The 20861-nt window shown below is 54.2% G+C and overlaps 1 protein-coding gene across 1 annotated transcript; it reads left to right on the top strand.

Annotated features, from left to right (window-relative positions):
- Window positions 1-16961: 16961 nt before the first annotated feature.
- Window positions 16962-20435, top strand: NPFF (neuropeptide FF-amide peptide precursor). Its single transcript, XM_067529741.1, has 3 exons — window positions 16962-17124; window positions 18654-18781; window positions 20236-20435. Exons 1-3 carry the CDS (start codon window positions 16984-16986, stop codon window positions 20354-20356), a joined length of 390 nt encoding a protein of 129 aa, XP_067385842.1. The 5' UTR covers window positions 16962-16983; the 3' UTR covers window positions 20357-20435.
- The last annotated feature ends 426 nt before the right edge of the window (window positions 20436-20861 follow it).

The raw sequence follows: 20861 nt of genomic DNA, 5'->3' as shown, positions 1-20861 counted from the left end.
AAAAACCCAGAAGATAACATTGTGGGAGTTCAGATTTGTTGGTTTCAATGGACAACTACTTCTAAGATTTTAATTTTAGGGGCCCCGTTTTTCCACTAGGGCCTCATTTAATCACGATTGCGTTGATTTGCTCATGTAAATAGACTGGCTGTGCTTGAATAAATAAATACTGCAGACATAGTTAAAGGAGGCCTGCTGAAAAGATGTGGCCCGTGTGAAGTTCTGTCCTGTAGCCAAGCAGAGTTTACAGCCCCCTAGGAGCCTTTATATCATGAGGAATATAATTCACTGACAGTTGAGTGTGTGTTTAAAACAATTATGAAACCAGTTGCTAGGTTATTCCTTTAAATCACCAGCTTCTCCCTAATTGCATCTTTTCCTAGAGATGATTTCATATTAATCTGTGTGTAAAATTACTGAGAACTGTAGAGGAAGTACTACCTTCTTGTGGTCTTGGACATTCATTATGGCTTTTTGTGGGAAGATAATCTTTCTTGCCGGCTAATGAGGATTGTACCTGTTGGGAGTTTCCTTCCAGATCTATAGATGGTGGTGCCCTTTTCTATCCTATTTTCACTTGCAGGTTCAGTCACCAACATACAGGCTTCACATCCTCATGGATTTGTTCCGTGACAGCTGTTTTCTCAGCCTAAAGTGAAGAACTTTTTTTGAAAAGCAAAATCTTAGATTCCTGAATAGATGGCAGTATCCACAGAGAGCTCGAACTCCACGTAGTCTGCAGACCTGCTGTGCACATAGAGTTCTTTTGCCCTCCTAGACCCCAGCTTTTCAGGCAGCCTTCCCAATATCACCTAAGGCTTTGTTAGCTAAAGTGAGTTTCACGGGCTTTCCCTGTTGCTTTAGAGCTTTAGCAATTGGTTGTCTTAGGCCGAAAGGGACTGTGACTAATGCCATTTTCAATGAATTGTCTTCCCATACCTATTCTTCATGAACATTTCTCCTGGCTATGACAAAGAATGTTTGGAATTGCATGTGATCTTTGGCCCTTATGCATGGCCTACTTCACAGTGGGAAAATGATACGCTTCTAGCTTATTTCAGGAGGCCAGGAAAAATATTGCCGTGTTTAAAAGTACATTTAAGTTCTTATTGGGCAAGGACTAAGCACAAGCTGTAGGATCATACTCATTCAGAGCAGTATTTTTTTATCAGTTAATGTTTACCCTCATTATAATAGGAAGAGATCATTTCAATAATCCATGAGAAGCAATGACGTTAGACATGCATTTCTTTCCCTACGACGTCAGAATGTCGAACCACATGACGTTCTCAGCAAGAATCTAGTCTTTGCCCTCATGGGCTCATAGCAGAGAGAAACTGCTTTTCTCCTTTTGTTCTCCCTAGTCCTTCCAATTAAGACTAAAAAGATCAGATCCCTCTGCATATCTCTGTTGAATTCCACTGTTAGGTGTGGAGTAGGACTTCAGCCATAGAATTAGTGGTGCCTCTTTCTTATCGCTATGGCTTGACAGCATCATGATTGGTACAAAATAAAACATTTTAAAAAACAAAAGCAAACAAAAAGAAAAGGCAGTAGGGCTTCTGACAGAGAGCTCTTTGATGTGAGAGCATCTGACATTAATTCCCTTGCCCTTGCACTCATTGTAGCTTTTCTCTCGCCTTTAGCATGGCATACTATATTTTTACAATATACATACCAGGGATAGTAATGTTGTACTCAAAAGCTCTTGTTACTATTCAGGTTGAGACTTAACAGTCCCGGAATGACTAGCGCCTTTAAGAGCTCATCTGAGGGAATTGTGGTGCCTTTGCTTCAGGAATTCTTTTGGTTGCCGGCCAAAACAGATGCATTAAATTAAGTATGTTGGAGGGAGTGGGGGGTTGGAGAACCTGGCAAGGCTTGGTTATGAAACTCAGTAAGCCCTGTGTTCTGTGGGTCTGTGGCCAAGTACCAACAAAAATCCCCACTTTCCAGCTCAGCTCAGATCCATTTGCTCCTGTATTAGCAAGTTCAGGGCAGTAACTGGGAGGTCTCAAGTGATCAACACTAAGCTAGTGAAAGAACTAATCTCCTAGTACTCTGGATTAGAATACATCATCCATCTTGTGCTGCAGTTCCCCAGGAGCAGGAACACTTTGCTGGTCTCAATCTAAGAGGCAGGTTAGTGTAGGTCCTCCATGGAGTGGGGAAAGGCACGGCAAGAGAGCTGGGGATTTCGTGGGTTAATCTCTGTGATTGTGGAACTCGGTCTGCAAGGAGCAGCCTCTTTTGTAATCAATTTTCCCAAAGATTCGCCGTCTCCTGGAGAGGGGAGAATGGCGTTCGCTTTTTTGCTATAAAACCAGGTTGGCCTCTTACCCCGTTTTACAGGCTGGGTGGATAAAGTACATGGGAGTCCTGTGACTTGATTTGAGGGCACAATGAGCCCAGGATGCTCCTGAATCCTCTATTCCCAGGCTGTAACCACTAGTCAGTGTGACTTTCCATGTTGTTGGGGGTGCTTTTAACCACCCAGTTAAGCAGGTGCTTGATTCCCGCCTTGAGCTGACTTGCGGTCATCCACCTCTAATCCAGAGTTTTTAAACTCCCCTTTTTTCCCCCACTCCATGACCTGAACCACTACAGACTTTCTTCTCCTTTAAACTGTTCTCCAACAGGAGACTTGGGATAATGTTTCTGCATTAAACATACATTTTCTACCTAGGGGAAGCCACACCAGGAGAACTCAGGATAAGAGAGTCCTGGAGCAGGATGGGTATCTTTGAGTTTGTGAGTTTTCCATTCATAACCCGTTGTTTGAATTTGTCAGAAGAAGTTCTCCTTAGCGCCACTCAAATCACTGGCCATTTATACAGCCCGTGTATCCATATTCCCTCAACTGAAAGAAATTCCCAGGCATCTGGATAAAAGGTTAGCCCGAGGGACGTAGGGTGGATGTGTTCCTTTTACATCCCATATTGACATCTGTTGGTGAGAGACTAGATTTTGAGCTACACAGAGCTCTTCTGGTCTGGGGTATCTCTCACCAACAGAAATTGGTCCAATAATAGATATTACCTCATCCACCTTCTCTCTAATATCTTGGGACCGACACGGCTAACACGACACTACGTACAAAGGTTCGATTAAGCAGGCCTGGCATTGGATTCACCTGTGAGAATGATTTTGCTTATTGTGCTACAGGTTAGACAACCATCCCCTCTAACCTTAATCATACAGCATTACCGAGTGGACATTGGTTGTTCATTGTAACAGCCCCAGTTGTGTGTGACACAGATGAAGGGGTCCTTTGTTTTGCATTATGTCTGATTGGTTCATTTCTAGCACAAGCTGTAGAGGTAGAAGGTGCTTCTGTGTGAGAGAGAGGCTGAATTATACGGTGAGGTGTCAGCGGCGTTAGTCCTACATTTCATGGAGATTTGGAGCTGTGCTGGCTCTAAATCCACATTTCCAGTTGGGACCTGGATATCTGCAGTCACCGTGGCCGCTAGGCTGTTCCTGGCTGCTGCTTTGGTGCCCTCTAGTGGAATGTGTCCCTTTGCACTCTCCAGGCTGAGGTCCTGGAAAGCCAGACCCCCAGAGTTCCTGCGTGTGGAAGGGGTGCTCTGTTGGATGTAACAGCTGGGAACGGGGCATAGATTTTCACTTTGATTCTCGTCTCCTTCGCCAGGGCAGCGCTCTGGGCACTTCCAGTTTGGAGCTGAGCTTGGGCACCTTCTTTCCTTTCTCTCAATTTCCAGGTTTCGGTGCTGTTTCTGAGCCATAGGAGGGCTCAGTGTACCAAAACTTTGATATCCCCCCCCACACACACGCACACAAACACCACCTCAAGCGCCCAGGTGGGATGTTACAGAGCAACGAGGAGAGAGGGGTTGTTGCCCTGTTTGAACAAAATCCCCTTTTCCTCTAAAGGAGGTCTCCATCTGGGCATTTTAGGCCATGTGCATCACCTTTTTTTATCTGATCTTTGAGACACGTCTCAGCTGATCTTAAAGGTGCTGACAGTTTGGACTGCTAATGATCTGGATGGGTCTAGAGAAGCTGTCTTCTGTACCCCACGAAGTCTAGCATGAACACCACCATAATGAGAAGCTGCCTTTATTCAGCTGGGATTGTCCCCCCATTAGCTCTTTTCTCCTCTTTAGTGTTGTGTGCTGTATCCTGCAGGACTGAATCATTATTGTTGTGTTCAAAACGTCCCATAACTGGACTGCTATAGTGTTCTGTATCACTAGACATTATGCATTTGTTGTGCTGTATTGCTTTTATTTTGAGAGGGGGGTGGGGGCTTTGGGAGAAGGTGTTTGCGGGTGCTTTGGGTGGGGTGCAGTTTCCCAGCACACCTTGGATCCGTTAGCTGCTGCAGCTGCACAAAGCTAGCACCTTCTGTGGAGACTGTTGTAATTGCAGAAAGGAGTTAAAGGTTAGGGTCTGTTGCAGGTAGCCAGAGGCATGGCTTAAGGCATGGGGAGGGGAGGATGGTGAGTTGGCAATGGGAACTCATCCCATTCCTAGCGTGGTCTTTTACAAAGGGCACCTGACCAAGATAGGGGCTGGCGCTTGATCGCTTTTTCTCTGAAACTCCCAGCTGATACCAAGAGTGGGTCTGGTTTCTGTAGTGCAGGGAGCTGCACTCTGACCCCAGACTCGGCCCTGGTCTACACTACCGAGTTAGATCGACATAAGGCAGCTTACATCAACCGAACTCTGTCAGCGTCTACACTAAAACGTAGCTCCCACTGATGTAACACGCCCACTGCACCGACGTAATAACGCCACCTCTGCGCGAGGCGTAGCGCTTAAGTCAATGTAGTTAGGTTGACGCAGCACTGGTGCAGACAATGCGTTGCTTACATTGATTGTTGCTGCCTTTCAGAAGCCATCCCACAGCACTCCCCACTGACGGTTAAATCAGTGCAAGCACTCCTGCTGGGAATGCACATCAACACAAGAAGCGTAGGGTGGACACGCAAAAGCAGTTTAATTACTGTAGTGGCTGTAAGTCGACATAACTTCGGATGACTTAATTTTGTAGTATGGACTTGCCCTCAGCAACTTGCATTCCTAATGGATTGAGACAGGAATCACTTAATGTGTAATGGGAAGTAATGGTCCACTTGTCCCTCAGACTCCAGTATCTCTTAATCACTAGACCACCACTTGCTGCTTTTGCTGTTTGCCACATAGTACTGAGCTGCCAAAGCAACTCCATGATACTTGAAATTCACAAGAAGCCTTTGGTTTTTTTGTTTTTGTTCTTTTAAAGGGCTCAGCCAATTTACAGAGATTGGCTGCAGTGGAGAAAATCCACTTGTGGGTTCGACTGGGTTGTTAATTTTTAACTTGAGAGAGAGGGCCCGGCCACAAGTTTTTTATGGGTATGGAAACCTGGAGGATGTGGGTTCGGCCCACTGGAGATCAGTCCCTCCAACTTCTGGACTGGCCAGAGCCAGAGGTTTAGTTTGAGCCCAGCTACCTGAGGGACCTGCAGCATCTCAAATAATGTGATACCATTTCACCTTTAAATCTGACGAGTAGCTCTGCTCTAAAATTCAGTCAATCTCAAAACATTTTGCCTAAATGAGGCAGTTCTTGCTCTGCCCTCTGCTCCCCTCTCTCTTCTAATGCGGACGGAAGGAGTGTTTTAGCCCAGGTCAAAGCTGATCCGTGGCCTTGCAGGAGAGAACAGACTATTTTTGGCTCCTCAAAGCAAAGCATCCCATCCAGGAGCCTTGATTCTCATTAGCAACCCACAGGGCTGCAAGAGAACAGCAGCCTCCGTGGTGTCATGTGCAAGGTCTGCAAGACAGTGGCCTCTCCCTTCTGGCTCTGGGCTAGAGGCACAATGAAAGAAGGAGCAAGCATTGTCCGTAGGCTCCAGCCAATTGTCCAGGGTGCTCTGTGGGAGCAGAGCGGCAGCTCTTTGACGCAGGGCCATCCAAGGCAGAACAAAGTCTCCCCCATGCCCTTAGAGCAGCAACCCAAGTAACCACGTCCTGGGATTTGCCTCCCCCCAGCACAAAGAACCAGTCTTCGTTTGAATGGGAGTGCAGTAGTACAAGAATCCACATGACACCTGCCCTTCAACAAATAGCTGGCTGTTTTATATGGAGAGCTTTTACGATCAATAATGGAAGAAAATAAAAAACCCACAAAAAATAAATCCCTGAAAAGCTTAACCACAAGGGTGTAGTATCTCTATAAAAGAAAATACCTATCTATGAATATATATAGAAATATATAGACATATATCAACTTTCCTGAATGGATGCGCAATTCCTTATGCAATGAAATTGTTTTTAGATGTATCCAAACCTGGACTCCCTGACTCTCCTTCCCGGTACAGGTTTGTTGTACAACTCTTGACTTGCTCTGCCTTTCACACCAAAAGTGGAGGAGGCGCAGACGGGTCGAACTAGCAAATAAATATTCTTCACCGAAGTGCTCCTGTGAGCAGGTCCTCACAATTTAGCATTAGCCTGTGCCATGAATTCCTGTTGTCCTTTGTGTCAGCAGGGGCGGAGGAGGGTGTGGCATGCTCCTGTGTTGTATTTTGCTGTTTAAAAACAAAATCCTGGCACTTATCAATTTGTTCCTTCAGCCACTGTTCTTACCAAACATATAATGTGCCTTTTATTTATGCTGCAAATATAACATTAAAATATTAACAAGAATAAGCTCTCTGCTGTGTGATTCCATTACAATAAATCCCAACAGGCACACGCATGGGGGAATCTTCATCTCTCTCCTCTTACTCTGTGGCTTTTTTCCCATGTGTTGCATCACAGGCTTCGTCGTAAATGGGTGTCAGTGAGAACAGGCAGACGGTTGCGTAGATAGCCCCTTTTCATCCTGCCTTGTCCAGCAAGTCTCTGACCCGCGGAGCGCTGGGGTTCTCGCACATTCCACCAGCTCTGCAGTATCAGCCTTGTTCGGTTCTTGGATAGGAGGCCACCTGAATGCACCCAAGCGGTGTTGCTGCCTCTCCAGGGGCATTCCTTCCTCTGAAATGACACTGACCCAGTGTCCCACGGCCAGATCAGCAGCTGGAAGAGGCTCAAGGAGAAACAAGAGGAACGAGAGTAACTCAGGGCTAATGCCCTAAGGCAGGAAGCTTGTTTGGTTGATCTGCCACTGAGTGCTCAATTTTAGCCCTGACTTCTTAACAGCGGAGGGGCTGGGCTGGGCTGACCAAGCTCACAGCTGTGCTGTAAAACGAGGTGCAATACAGCGTGGTTGGTACAGATTCTGGGAGGCCTGTGCAGCTCAGGGCAAGCCCTAGCTTTGATTGCTGGTGCGGCTCCCTTCCCTCTGCAGCTGTGGCACTGGGTAGAGGGTCTTCCTGAAGACCATCTAAGGCTGTGTCTACACCGCCATTCGACACCCACGCCTGGCCCACGCTGGCTGGCTCAGACTACGTGGCTGATGGTGGTGCAGACGTTCGGGCTCAGGCTGCAGCCCAAGCTCTGGGACCCTGCCGCCTTACAAATGTCTGCACTGCAATTCAACGGTCCCTTTGCCCGAGCCAGCTGGCACAGGCCAGCCGTGGGTGTTGAACGGCAGTAGACACACCTGCAGTGTGCTGTTCTGCAAGGCCTGCGGGTACCTGTAGAAGGCAGAGAGCTACGGGAATAAAGGCCAAGCCCAGCAGGAATTTGCCCTGTACCCAAACGTCCCAACACCCCAGAATCTGCAACATTAACAGCACAGCTATGTCCTCCAGTGGGCTGCTACTAGCAGCAAGGCACAGATTTGCTAAAGTCAGGGTAACTGACTATGGGAACAAACTACCAATGGAAGAGGTACATTCTCACCACCTCTTGATGTCTTCAGATCCAGCCTGGAAGAGATGCTTTAATCAAACGTGTTACTGGGCTCAGTATAGGAATCACTGGATGACATTCTCTGACTTCTCGTACAGGAGGCCAGACTAGGTGATCTGATGGTCCCTTGTTGTGTTAAAATCTATGGACCTCTGAATTTAGACTTGGAAAATGTTCCCTAAACATTCCTAAAGAAGCTCAGGAGCTGTGTGGTAAGACAAAGTGGAGCAGAAACTGGCTAAGAGACAAGAATAGGAATAAACAGTTAATTTTCATCCAGGCCAAAGATTCATAGCCAGCGCTTCGAGATTGTGCGCTACGGCAGGTGACCTGTGAGGTTCTGGGGGAGGCAGGAGAGAAGGAAGGTCCAGAGACGATCGTGAGGAACTTCAGAAAGACCTGACCAAGGTAAGTGAGTGGGGAAGGTGGGAGGAGTTTGAATTTAATGGATAAAAGTAATGCACGTTGGGGGGAATTGGAACGTCTATATCTTATTGGGCTTTGAATCAGGAAAGGGGCTGAGGGGGCATGCACGATTGCTCCATGGAGTCCTCTGCGCAGGGTGCAGTTGCAGTTGAGAAAAGCAAACCAGGTTAGAATACAGAAGGATTGGATGCTGAACAATACTGAGATGATAAAGAGAAATCAGTGGTGCAGCCTCCCGTGGACACAGTGCGCAGCGCTGATCACCCCATGGAAAGAAAGGAGACTGCGGAACCAGAGTGGTTCAGAGGAGGGTGCTGAGAATGGCCAGGGGCCTGGGAAAGCTTTTGTAGCAAAGGAGTGGAATTGTTTGCCTTGGAGAGGGGATGAATCAGAGCAGCCCGGATTGAAGCGCACAGTGCAGCGAATGGGATGGAAAAGGGGAAGTGGGAGCTTCTATTCTTGTCTCATGAGACAAGAACGAGGCGGTGTCCAGGGAAAGACGACAGATTAAACACTGATCAAAGGCAATACTTTCCCATAGAATGGGACAGAGACTCTGGAACTCACTGCTACCAGACATGGCTGAGATCAAGAGCTGTGTAGCACCCAAAGAGGCACTGGACATTTCTCTGGCTAACTGGAGTAGCCAGAGCTAGACTAGCTGACGCTGATGTTGGAAGGGTTATGAAGCCTCAGCTGATCTCTCTCATGGGGGTTTGAGGATACTGCTCTGGGAGTAGATTATCCCGCAGCAGCCTATGGGGCTCTAGCTCCTTCTTGCTGGCCCCTGTCAGGAACAGGACATTGGAGGTGGTGGAGGTCGCTCTGTTCCCAAAGAGCTGCGTCATGGTGGGCCTCACGGGTGAGCCATGCGTATCTCGCACACACTTCCCCCGCAGCCAGCTTCAAGCCACAGATCTCGAGCGATGGAGAGTTCTTAGCCCCATGGCCCTTCCCTGGGCCAGCTCTGGATGAAGGTGCATGCTGGAAGGACCGATGTGATGGGGGTTAGAGAAAGAGCTCACTGGTTATCGTTAAAACAAGCTGCCTGGGCACTGCCCAGCCCCTAGCATGCAAGGGGTTAACTCCAGTTTCCCTTATCCCTTTGGATGGGTGCAGGGGAAGCGCTGCTGCCTGGACACATGGGGCAGAGGCTTGGAAGCTAACTCAGATGTGGATGACACCCACTGAAATGAACCGAAGTGTGACGGACACAGACCTAATGTCTCAGGTGCTCTGCAAACTCTGACAGGTGTTGCTGTGCTGGTTACGCTGCTCAGGGCAATTCCTTCATCTCAGGCTCTCTGCAAACTCAGGCTAACATCTTTGCCTCAGTTACTCTGGGATCATATTGTCAAAGATTTCTTTGCAACGCCAACACCTAAAGAATGATCTTTTTTTTTTTTTTTTTTTTTTTTAAATAATAAAAGCTGAGATGCTGGAGGACAACTGGGCAGTCTGCTCTCGAAGGCTAGTCCTTGGCACACACTCTCCTCCGTCAGGGCCCGGCCCATCTCTGAGAAGCGCTGCCCTGTGGGAATGCATGGGGAAACAGGCTTTGTAGGTTGTCCAAAAAAAGGCCCAGCTCCAGGATCTGTCTGGTTAACAGGGGTTGAGTGTAGGCCCCAGCACTGTGATGTAGGCCTGAACCAGAGCAGACCCGGACCATGGATACGTATTTGAAGCTTAAGGGTTAATCCTCACACTGAGAGAGAACAAAACTAGGCATTATAGATAGGGATGTTCCAGACACATTGATTGTTTGTTCATGCCACCCCCGGCTCCACTATGATAATTGACTGCTTGAACGTACGGGTGGAAACATCCTGCCTAAACATTCGTGATTTAACATTTACAATACATTGGGGCCCTGTTTGTGAAGATCTACGTATGAATGTGTGGGAACATCCTGAAATCTAATTTGTGATAATTTACAAGTGAAGTAAAGTGCCCAATGCGTATCAGGAATGTGGTTGATGTGTCAATCGGGGGTGTCAAACATCCGGCCCGCGATCCTTTTTGTTCCGGCCCCTGGTGCCGAGATGCCGCCAAAAAGGAGGACGCAGCACAATTTCTCAGCGGTGGGGAAGATGCTGCGAGCTGCCGCCAAAAGGGAGGACGCCGTGAGATTTTTCGGCGGAGGGTAAGACGCCGCAAAGGTCTGCCCACTTGGAGAACATTTTATTCCAATCTGACCTGCGATAGGAAGTGACTTTGACACCCCTGGTGTAAATCATGGGGCAATGAGAGGGCAAATAAGATTCTTTTATTTCCTTTTAGTAAAATTAGTATTCATAGAATTGGTGTAGGTATAAGGATTTTATTATGTTAGTAAGTAAGTATAAGATAATGTACTAATGTAATGGGATAAGAATGTAATGATTTTAGTGAGTATGAATGAGGAGTGAATGCAGTTTGAGTCCACTGAGATAAGACGGCGAGGAAGTAATTGCTGAGGTAATGGTTCTCAGCCTCCAAGGGCAGGAGAGAGAGAGAAGATGCTTTTGTTTAAAGAACTTTTACAACCCAGATGGCCGAAGATCACGGAAAACAGGGGAGTTAATACCCAAGGACAGGAACAAGACAAAGTGGGAAACAGGAATGAAAGAATAATGGGAAAGCTCTCACACTTGCGATATCAAACGTAATTGACGATTACATCAAACAAGGAGACGATCTGACATGACAAAATCCATAGACCCGAATGGGGATGGATCAGTATAAAAATGGGGTGAAGAAACCTGGACTTTGGGCTCGTTCTGCAGACCCCAAGGAGCATCGTGTCATGACCGACAGAGCCTGGCTCCATTCTCATGTCTGAGTCACCTGGCCAGTGATTCAGCTTGAGCAACACAGAGGCTGGTAATTACATCCCTCCTGCAGAACTGTGTGTGTGTGTGTGTGTGTGTGTGTGTGTGTGTGTGTGTGTGTGTGTGTGTGTGTGTGTGTGTGTGTGTGTGTGTGTGTGTGTGTGTGTCAATTGCTTTTTCAAATATTTTCTTTATTCATAATAAACTCAGCATACTGCCTTGTCCCCTGAATAAGATCCTGCTGTTTATTTCATAAGTGTAACATGAGGAATTAAGTTCCGAAGTCTGTGAGTTCAGCCTGCACCCGGAGCAGTTGAGCATTTGGAAATCAATTGCACCCAAATTTGGGGTTGGGCACAACAGCTCCTCTCACTAGGTGGACCCAGGCCGCTCTGAATTTCCAGGCAAACTGACCATTTTAAGACTCGGTCTTGTGATTGAGCCTAGTATCCACTAGATGGCAACGATGCTCCACCACCGCCCAACCTGGCTGCATTTTATGTAACCTGTTTTTTTTAATTTTTCAAGGAGGTGAGGGGAGACGAGAAACACAACCCACAATGCACCTGAGCAATTCATTTAAACATAAAAACCCTGCTCCGTGCAAACCGTTACACCCACACGTGTGACTTACACCCATTGACTTCACCGTAACCCCTCCCCTGCTGTAGTAACAGGAGTGTTGTATGGATGACGCAGGGAGTAATTAAGTTGTCCTGTTCTACTCGGCACTGGAGACGCCCTGCTGGAGACATGGGTCCAGTTCTGGATGCCGCACTTTAGGAAAGAGGGGGACAAACTGGAGAGAGTCCAGAGGAGGGCAGCAAAAACGATCAAAGGTTTAGAAAACCTGACCTAGCAGGAAAGGTTAAAAAAACAGGGCACGTTTAGTCTTGAGAAAAGAAGATACGGGGAAGGGGGCCTCATAACCGTCTTCATTGGCTTTAAGGTCAGAAGGGACCATCCTGATCATCTAGTCTGACCTCCTGCACTTTGCAGGCCAGACCCTCGCCCACCCACCACAGAAAAAGAAACTGTTCAAAGCCATGACGTAGCGAAGACGTGCCCGTGATGTTTAGGGTTTTATTAAGAGTGGTTTATCAGCTGTTTCTTCATATACACAGTTGAGCCGCTGCAGCAGAAAATTCTGTCCGAGGGGATGCCTACGCTGCATATCAAGGCCCACGATAGAGAGGGCTGTGGTCGCTTGTTCTCCACGTCCACTTGAGGTAGGACAAGCCTTAATTTGCAGCAAGAGAGATTGAGGTTGGAAAAATCGTTCTAGCTCGAAGGGGAGTTAAGCTATGGACCAGGCTCCCAAGGGAGGCCGTGACGTCCCCGCCACTGGCGGGTTTTAAGGACAGGTTGGACAAACCCATGTCAGGAATGGTCTAGATTTGCCTGGTCCTGCCTCAATGCAGGGAGCGGATGTGTTGACTTTTCGAGCTCCCGTCCAGCCCGCCATTGCTATGGTTCGCTGCTCCCGACCCAGAGCAGAGGGTTTGCAGGATTCAGAGCCTTACTGGATTTTCACCAGTAAAAGGCTGCGGACGGGGGGCCTTCACCAGCCCTGTGCTCCTGACCTCCACTCACAGCACGGCCAAGATTCACCTCTGCCGCTGCCACGCTTATGACAGTCTAATAAACACAGCCAAGGCCTAGCTGTTTTCAGCCTTCCCACACCATCAGCTGCATGAGGCAGGAGTTCAAAGGGGCCAGTCGGCCCTAGCCTGGGCTCGTTTTTCCAGGCCTATTCAGACATCATAAGGCCACGTCAGCTATTATTGTGCTAGGGTGCATACCTCTCTGTCACCCTCTCTGTCTCCTGTCCAGGGGTCAACAGAGAAATGCTTGCTTAGGTAGCTGGCTGTCAAGTAGTCTGAAAAGCTCTCCCAAACATACCCGTCTCCTCCTCCAGATCCTTGTATCGTATCGATTCCAGCACCTCTTCTTCATTCGTTTGATCAGCGCTGGTTAAATTGACTATTCCATGCAGGCGCCCGCACTGAGAGCTGTTCACTTTGCATTGGATGGACCAGGGCCTCCACATGGGTGGGGGGGAAAAGGTACACTTTATCAGGGGCCCTGGGTGGCCCGGCCTAGGCCGCAACCCCCATTATTATGAGGAAAAAATTGTTCATGGCTCCTGAGATTGTATGTACGGGCTGAGGGATTGGGGTATGTGGGTGGGAGGGGGCCCGTGTTACAAGTTTGAACTGGGCCTGAAAAAATTATGTTTGGGCCCTGGATGGACGGATTGTCTCTGCTCCATATAGAACGCTCAGGGCTTGTCTACATATAAACGCTACAGCAGAACAGTGTCTTGCGGTAGTGCCTGAGGGGTTCTCCCATCAGCGCAGGCAATCCCCCTCCCTGTGAGGCGGTAGCGAGGGCGGCAGGAGAACCTAGCGCTGTCTACATGGGGACTCGGGTCCGTTTTGCTGGGTCGACCTAATTTTCCAATGTAGACCCGCTCTTAAGACGTGTCTAAAGATTTTAAGCTGGAGGTTTTTACAGATTCCATGGGACTTCTGTGCTGAACTATTCCGCGTGCGACAGCCAACGGACAATCACCTGCATCCCAGCTGATGCTACCCAGGTAAGTAAATTGATTCATGTTCTCTAAAGCTTCACCTGCCATGGAGCTAAAATCCTTGGGCAGTCGATTCATTTCCATAAATTCTGCCTTTGATTCAGCGATGGTAAGACCTACTTGCGTAGCCGAAGTTGCGAGATCAGCCGCCTTTCGCTGCACGTCTGCAGGGGATTTATTTATGGAACAGATGTCGCGGGCGGAGCCTAAACCCGTATAGGGAGCAGCACATTTTACAATGAGGTCTTGGGGGGGGGGAGGGCGAACTCTCAGGAACCCCTGGACCAAATGACCCCATATTTGCATCACTAGCTCTTCTCCAGGCCTTTGCCCGGCGTGTCATATTTCAACCCAATCCAGGCAGGGGTGTGGATTTGAATGAACTTTGGAAAATCCACCCTGGACTGGAAGCTCAGCTCAAGCTTAACGATGGGCCTGTGGGGTCGGCTCCCTCTGGGGTCAGGAGGATGAGGGCAGCCCCTAGAGGGCCTGGTGACAGTGGGGGCCCTCGGGGCTGAGTCTCCAGGAGGGGTAGCCCAGGGGTGGAGGGACAAGGGGGGGCTTTATGATGGGCTGCCCAGGAGCCAGATTCCTCCCCCTCCCCCCCCCGAGAGGAAAGGTTGGCGTCAGCCGCAGGCCGGCCTTGCTGTTAGAGGACAGGACTCCTGGGTTCTCTTCTCTCGCGCTGACGCGGCAAGGGCGGTGGGCTCAGTTGCTGTCTCTGTGCCTCAGTTTCCTTGTTAGTGTAAGAGGGATAGGGATGTCCTGCAATGCCTGTAAGGTGTGCCTCAGCGGGGCAGTGCTGCTCTTCCCCTCCCCCTGCCCCAGTGACTCCCTCCCGCTCCCATTTTACAGATGGGGAAACTGAGGCACAGAGCATGGCCATCCCAGGCCTTTTCATTTCAATGGGAGTTAGGTGCCTCTGAAGGTTTGGGCGGAAGTGACTTGCCCAAGATCACCCAGCAGCCTCAGGGCAGAGCTGGGCCTAGAACCCAGGTGTCCTGACAGCCTCGACCTGCCAGCTGCCTACCAAGGGCTGGCCACGCTCCTATCTGGGGTGGCTCCATCCCCGTCCCCTCAGAATAGGCTCAGCCCAGAAGCCCAGAGCCACACCGGCTGAGGGGCTATGTGGGGCTCCCGAAGCCCATGGGCGGGGCAGCAGCAGGGACATGTCGGGTCACAGAGTTCAAGGCTGCCCCTTGCCTCTGGCCTGTGGCTGATTTGCCGGTGCTGGCTTGCCGTGCCGTTGGGGGCTGGGCAGGGCATTGCAGGGGAGCTGGTGGCCCTGGCCCCTGCCTCCTCCTCCCTCCCTCCCCCTCTGCTTTCCCACCCCAGCTCAGCCCTGCTGGGAAGCAGCAGCCTGGCGCCATGGCCGGCTCGGCTCGCGGGGCCCGAGTGCGAGGCCGGTTATTGGAGCATCAATCAGGTGCTGAATGTGGCTGTCCTTGGGGGGGGGCCCTGCCACCCCCTCAGCCTCTGGGTAGCGCCTCTGAGTGGCAGCGAGATCCATCACGGGGGGGCCTCTGCTGCTAGAGTCTGGCGCTCAAGGGCGGTGGGGGGGGGACGGGCTGAGCTGGGGGGGTAGAGGCTGGAGCGTGGCTCATCTGGGCCAGACACAGCCTGCCCTGGGGTGGGTGAGCCCAGCTGCTACCCCCCAAAAGAGGGGTGAGGCCAGGGCCCAGGGGTGGAGTCACCAAGGGCAGGATCCCGGGGGGGGGGCCTGAATCCAGCCCGGTGGAGTCAGTCTGGGTATCGTCCCCTGCGCATCTGAGCGAGGCCACACTGCTGCCAGCGGCCCTGGGCCCCCCCCTCCACCCGGTGCGTGTGCCAGCGAGCTTGCCCAGGGCGGGGCCTGCCCGGCTGTGGCTGTGGCAGACCGCATGCGCAGGGGCTCGCCCGGGTGTACGTTGGCGTCGGCGTGGGCGGGCGGGGGCGAGCGAACAGGTTTGCCTGCAGGCGTGTAGCCCGGCGCCTGGCTCTCGGCTCTGGCCCGGCCCCTGCACGCCCAGGTTGCCCTGAGATCTTTGCGCTGGGGGGCCTGTCCCAGCCGCGTCTGTGCTGCGGCTGGTTCCCCCATCTGAGCCCTGCCAGGCGGGTCTAGGGAGGACCAGGGCGGCCCAGCTTCCTGATGCTGCCCCCGCCCCCCCCCCACTCGCCCCCTGGACGGGAAAGGCAGGGCTCGGACAAGCTCCAGCAGGTGGGCCTGGGGGTTTCCATCCTGCTAGGACCCCCCTCCCCCAGCACTCAGCTCCCCTTGGCGAGGCTGCAGATGGGGCAGGGCGTGGGGCCTGGCAGGATCCTGACTCCCTGTCTATGGTGGGGTGGTGTCGGAGCCGCTGGACTCTGCACTCCTGTTTAAAGGTGTCTGGACCCGACCCTGTGGCCAGGCCCCCGGAGTGCGCTAGTCCCTGACCCCCGCGCGAGTATTTGCACGCACGCTGGCTGTGCCCGCAGTCGCTCCGCCCCGACGTTTGCACCCACGCGGTCGGCCAGTCGCTCTCTTGTGCGTTACAGGCTCCCCCGTCCCGCCCCCGGGCGGAGCCCGTCTTTCCAAAGGGCTGAGCACCCCTGGGGCACCCTGGGCCCTGCATGACCGTCTGCCCCCCTGCCCAGCAGGGCCTCGCCCCTGCACTGGGGGGTCCTTCTGCCGCCCGCTGCTGGGGTGCTGCAATCCGCACGCGGCCGGCCCTGGCGGGGCGAGCAGGAGCCCGTCACTGTCAGACAGCCCAAGCCACTTGGTAAATGGGTTTCATTAAGCGGGGAAGCGGCGCCAAGGGACACAGGAGGAGGCGACAACGTGGGGCCCATTAACCAGACAGGCGACGCGGTGACAGATGCGGGGAGTGGAGCAGGGCGGGGATGGGGAAACTGAGTCAGTCTGCCGCGGCAGCTCCAGGGCAGGGCAGAAGCCAGAGGTGGGGGATTGGGGGTCCAACGGCCCCTGGTGTAGACCCCCCCCTCCCCGTGGCCCGGCGCTGGCCCACGACTGTGATAAACCAGCGTCAATTAGCTGTCGCTTGGAGAGGGGCTTAAAGATCCATTTGCGTGGATTTATCCTTGTAATAACACAAACAGCCCGGCCCGCAGGCTCAGGCCGGTGCTGGCGCCATCTCCCCCGGGGGCCGCTGGTTCCTCTCTGGACTCATCGTGGCAAACGGCTGCGCAGCTCCCGTCCCCAAGCCCCCCCCTTACAGCCGACTGGCGAGGCTCCCCATCAATCCTGCGCCCAGCCCGTGTGTGGGGCTGGGCTCCGGCGTGGGGGGGGGGATATAAACGCCGCAGCCGGGGAAGGGGTTCGCACAGCACCAGGAGGAGGGCGCGGGAGAGGGTGCGGGCCACGCCTGCAGCCATGGACGCTCGCCTGGCCCTGCTGCTGGCTTTGCTCGCGGGCAGCGTGAGGACGGGCCGGTGCCTGGAAGCCGGGAGCGTGTCCAAGGAGACGCTGGCGGAGGAACTCGACGGCTACCCCGAGAGACTCGCCGAGGCGCTGGTGAGTGGACGGGTGCTGCCCGGGGCGGTGGCCGCAGCTGGCTAGCCAGTGGCTAGTGGCCATGGCTCTTGGGTGCGCCCAGCAGATGGTCAGAGGGGGGGCTCTCTCTCCCCCCCCACTTGGTTCAGCCCAGTGGGCAGAACAGGACGCCTGGGTTGCCTTTCCAACTCCAGGAGGGTGTCGGTCAGGGGTTAGAGCAGAGAGCTGGACGCCAGGATGCCTGGCTCTATGATTGGCTCGTTAGCTGTAACCTTGAGAAGAACCACGCCCCCCGCTTCCCTCTGTGCCTCAGTTTCCCCATCTGTTAACCCACCTCATGAGCCTGAATTAATGAAGGGCTTTGAGCTGCTGGTGGGAAAGACGCACTGGATGGGCAGGGTCTCCCTGTTCCCCTCCCCTCCCGGCACTGGGAACAATGGGAGGCTCTTCTGCCCACCATGCCCTGGCGGCGCCTTGAGCGTGCTCTGCTCTGCCACCCACCGATGGCAACGGGCCACGCGGCTGTGTCAGGCGGCTCCCACCAGCCCAGCCCCCTCCCGGCCAGCGGCGTGGGTTGCTGGGTGCAGCATCGCAGACCATTAACACCAGGGCTTCGCACAAGGGCAGCTACAGTGTGTCCCCCCCCCCATTCCACCACCCCCCCTCCCCGTCCTGTCCTGCCGTCAATGAGCCCCCGACCTCACCTGCACCCGGCTCACCCAGAGCAACCCCCAACCCTGGGGGTTATCAGCGGGGCTCTGGGGTACCCACCCCTGGGAGCGGCCCCCTCCCTGTGGGGCCAGATCCGCACCCGGTGCTGTGGGAACACAGTGAGATCCCGTCTGGCCCCAGGCTGCTGCCAGCTTTGAGACACTGGGGAAAGGGGGGGGACTGGTCAGTGCTTAATTAGTGCCGGGACCCCCAGGCTTGGCCGGTCACAGCCCGGCACCTCTGGGCTGTTCTGGACGTAAACCAACTGCACCTCTTTCCAGTCAAATTCAGGCCTGGGGCTGGTACCTCGTCCCCGGCCAAGCAATGTCCCTGGCAGAGCCTCGGGGAGCTGTTTGCCTCTGGAGCTCCCTGGGGTGTCCCCCCCCACTGTGCTGACAGGCTGGGGCTGAGCCGTTCCCCTGGGGTGCAGGAGGGTTACAGCAGACGGGGAGGGAAGAGACGCGCATCCCCTCTGTCTGCTGGCTCCTTACGGCTCAGGCTGGGTGCCTAGGGGATTTGGGCACGTGGATCCCACGCAAATGCTATGGGAAACGGGTGCCAAACTCCCCTGGAATTCGTTGGCAAATCCCAGCCTCCAACCTTAACACCCCCCCCAATCTGTGCTGACACCTTCACGGGCAGCCCAGGACGGTGGCACCATCCTCTAGGGGCCAGCTGAGCTGGGGGGCCCTGGGCCAGGCGCTGAGCAGATGTAGCCTGCGTGTCCGCCCTGGCCCCCAGACATCAACCCTGCCCCCCTCCCCGCTCCCTTCCTGCACTGGGCCCCCTCTGGAGGCAGGGGGCTGCGTAAACACATCCTGTCCCCCCCCATCTTGCAGCAGGAGAATGAGGAGCATTTCCCCCAGCCCCTCACCGACGCGCACCTGCCGGGCACCCTGCTTCGCCCGCTGCTCCACGCCCTGCAGCGACCGGGCCGCAGCCCCTCCTTCCTCTTCCAGCCCCAAAGGTAAGGCGGGCAAGGGGGCACCCCCCACACCAGGGGTCAGACCTGTGTAACCACGGGGGGGGGAGGGGGAGGAGAGCCAGCTGCACGTTTCGGCTAACCAGGCGTGCGGCTAAACGCTCCTCTGAGCTGCGCTGTCAGGGAGGGGGTAAAGGGAATTCAGCGAGCTGGAGTTACAACGCCATGCCCTCGGGGCGCCAGTAGGGGGTGCACTGTCCTCGAGGGTCTCAGATGTTGTGTATCGGTGGCACCACCTTACACTCAGCAGCCTCTGAGTGCAAGCCCCTCCCCCCCTCCAGGACATTCAAACCCCCTTTCTAAAAAATCTGTAAGACTATTTTTAATGCTGGCCGGGGCACAGGGTTGGCGGTGGAGCTGGGCTGGAGGGGCTCAGGCAGGGGCTGACAGCCCACACTCTCCCCCCCCCCCCCAGTTACTAACCTTGCCCCCCAGTTTGAGACCCCCAGCTCCAGACTGGGGCAATCCGAAGTGGTTAGCAAATAAGTTAAACCCACCCCACTTGGCAGCAGGGGTAGGTGCAGCCTGTGGCGTGGGTCCAGCCCCCTAACCAGCCCCCACAGCTGCTCTTCCAGCAGCGCCTCCCAAAGCGGGGCCAAATCACGAGGCCCAGAGACTCGGCCAAGGCATCCTGAGTCCCAGGCCAGAGCTCTAGCCACTAGGCCACATGGCGACATGCTGGGCAGAAAGGGCTCGGCAAGTGACTAGTTTGGGGGGGGTCTGACTCGGTTACCCGCCTGGCAACGCCGGCCTAGTTCCCACATGTGAATCCAGCGCCACGGGGTGAAGGTGCCTGGTACAGGTCAGAGTCTAAAGCCAGCAGGGCCCCTTGGCTCATCTAATCTGCCTGGCCAACCAGCCAAGCGCCCGGCTCGAGCCCCATGACTTTGGGGCTGCCGGAGCCGACGCTGTTGTGACCCTGGCCAGAGAGCAGATGAGGCGCCGGCAGCCCCTGCCCTGGAGGAGATCAGTTAGCTGAGACATGCTTGCATCAGCCCGGCAGGCAAAACCTCCCCCCAGGTCCCTGCCGGTCTGACCTGGGGGGAAATTCCTCCCCAGCCCCCAATCTGGCCCCCATTTCACCCCACAGCACCTGAGTAAGACCCACCAGCCAGGCCGTGAGAGGATTCTCCGAACCGCCTGAGCGCCCCGGTTTTGCCCCACGGGCGCTGGCCTGGCTCCAGCCAGCCCCGCCTCAGAAAGTGACTAACCCAGAATCCAGCTGTCTCCACCTGGGACCAGCTCGAGTGGCACCAGTGCCCTGCAGCCCAGGACAGCCGCGGCTTTAGCCCCAGCAACCTGGTGAAGGGGGGCGCCCCGGCCCTACGCTAGCGGGGATCGAGGATGTGGCTGAGGCCAGGCCGGTCCTGGCCCATGTGGGTGCGTCCCACTGGCCCCTAGCTGCCTTACTAGCCCAGGCTTTGTCTGTTTCCCTGCAGGTTTGGCCGAGAGACCCGGGGGAGCTGGGGAAACGAGGGCCGGCTCAGCCAGCGGGGCTGGGACTCCAGGGTCTCCCCCTTCTGGAGCATGGCCGTGCCCCAGCGCTTCGGAAAGAAGTGACTCCGTGGGACCGCTCGGCTCCAGTGCCGCTGGACCGGATCAAAGGCCCCCCCCAGGGTGAGGGGATCGTGCTGGGGCGCCCGGCCCGGCCCGGCCCGGCGGCTGTGTCACAGGGCTCCGGTACCCATAATAAAATGTGAGTGGCACAGCTGGGGGAGATGTGGTCAATGCACCCGGGGCACAGTACCGCCCTTCGCCACTGGGGGCAGCGTGCACCGGGGGGGCAGCGCCGGCACTGCAATCTGAGGGGTGGGAGGGAGCGGCTCTGCACTCGCCCCTGGCTCCAGCCAATGGGGCTGAGCTGGAGAGGGGGAGGCTGCTGATCTTTGACCCCAGCCCACTAGGCCCCACTGCCTCCACCCCAGCCACACTCCTAGCCAGCGAGCGAAGGGACCAGTGCCCGGCTAGGCCAAACTGCCCCTGCCAAACCAGGGCTCAGCCGGGCCCCTTGGCTCCACACCGCTCCGCCCCCCCCGGGCCTCAGACTGGGAGTCCAGTGCCTGGA

Source organism: Emydura macquarii, unplaced genomic scaffold (assembly GCF_026122565.2).
Source record: "Emydura macquarii macquarii isolate MOO-44397 ecotype Brisbane River unplaced genomic scaffold, CSIRO-AGI_Emac_v2 contig_2994, whole genome shotgun sequence".
Lineage (NCBI taxonomy): Eukaryota > Metazoa > Chordata > Testudines > Chelidae > Emydura > Emydura macquarii.
This window is presented reverse-complemented; position numbering and strand designations above follow the sequence as displayed.

Excerpts from the sequence above, each read along its gene's own strand:
- NPFF (XM_067529741.1), top strand. The coding sequence starts at position 16,984 with ATGGACGCTCGCCTGGCCCTGCTGCTGGCTTTGCTCGCGGGCAGCGTG. Across the intron at positions 17,125-18,653 it reads AGAGACTCGCCGAGGCGCTG|CAGGAGAATGAGGAGCATTT; the intron begins GTGAGTGGACGG and ends CCCATCTTGCAG. Across the intron at positions 18,782-20,235 it reads TTCCTCTTCCAGCCCCAAAG|GTTTGGCCGAGAGACCCGGG; the intron begins GTAAGGCGGGCA and ends GTTTCCCTGCAG.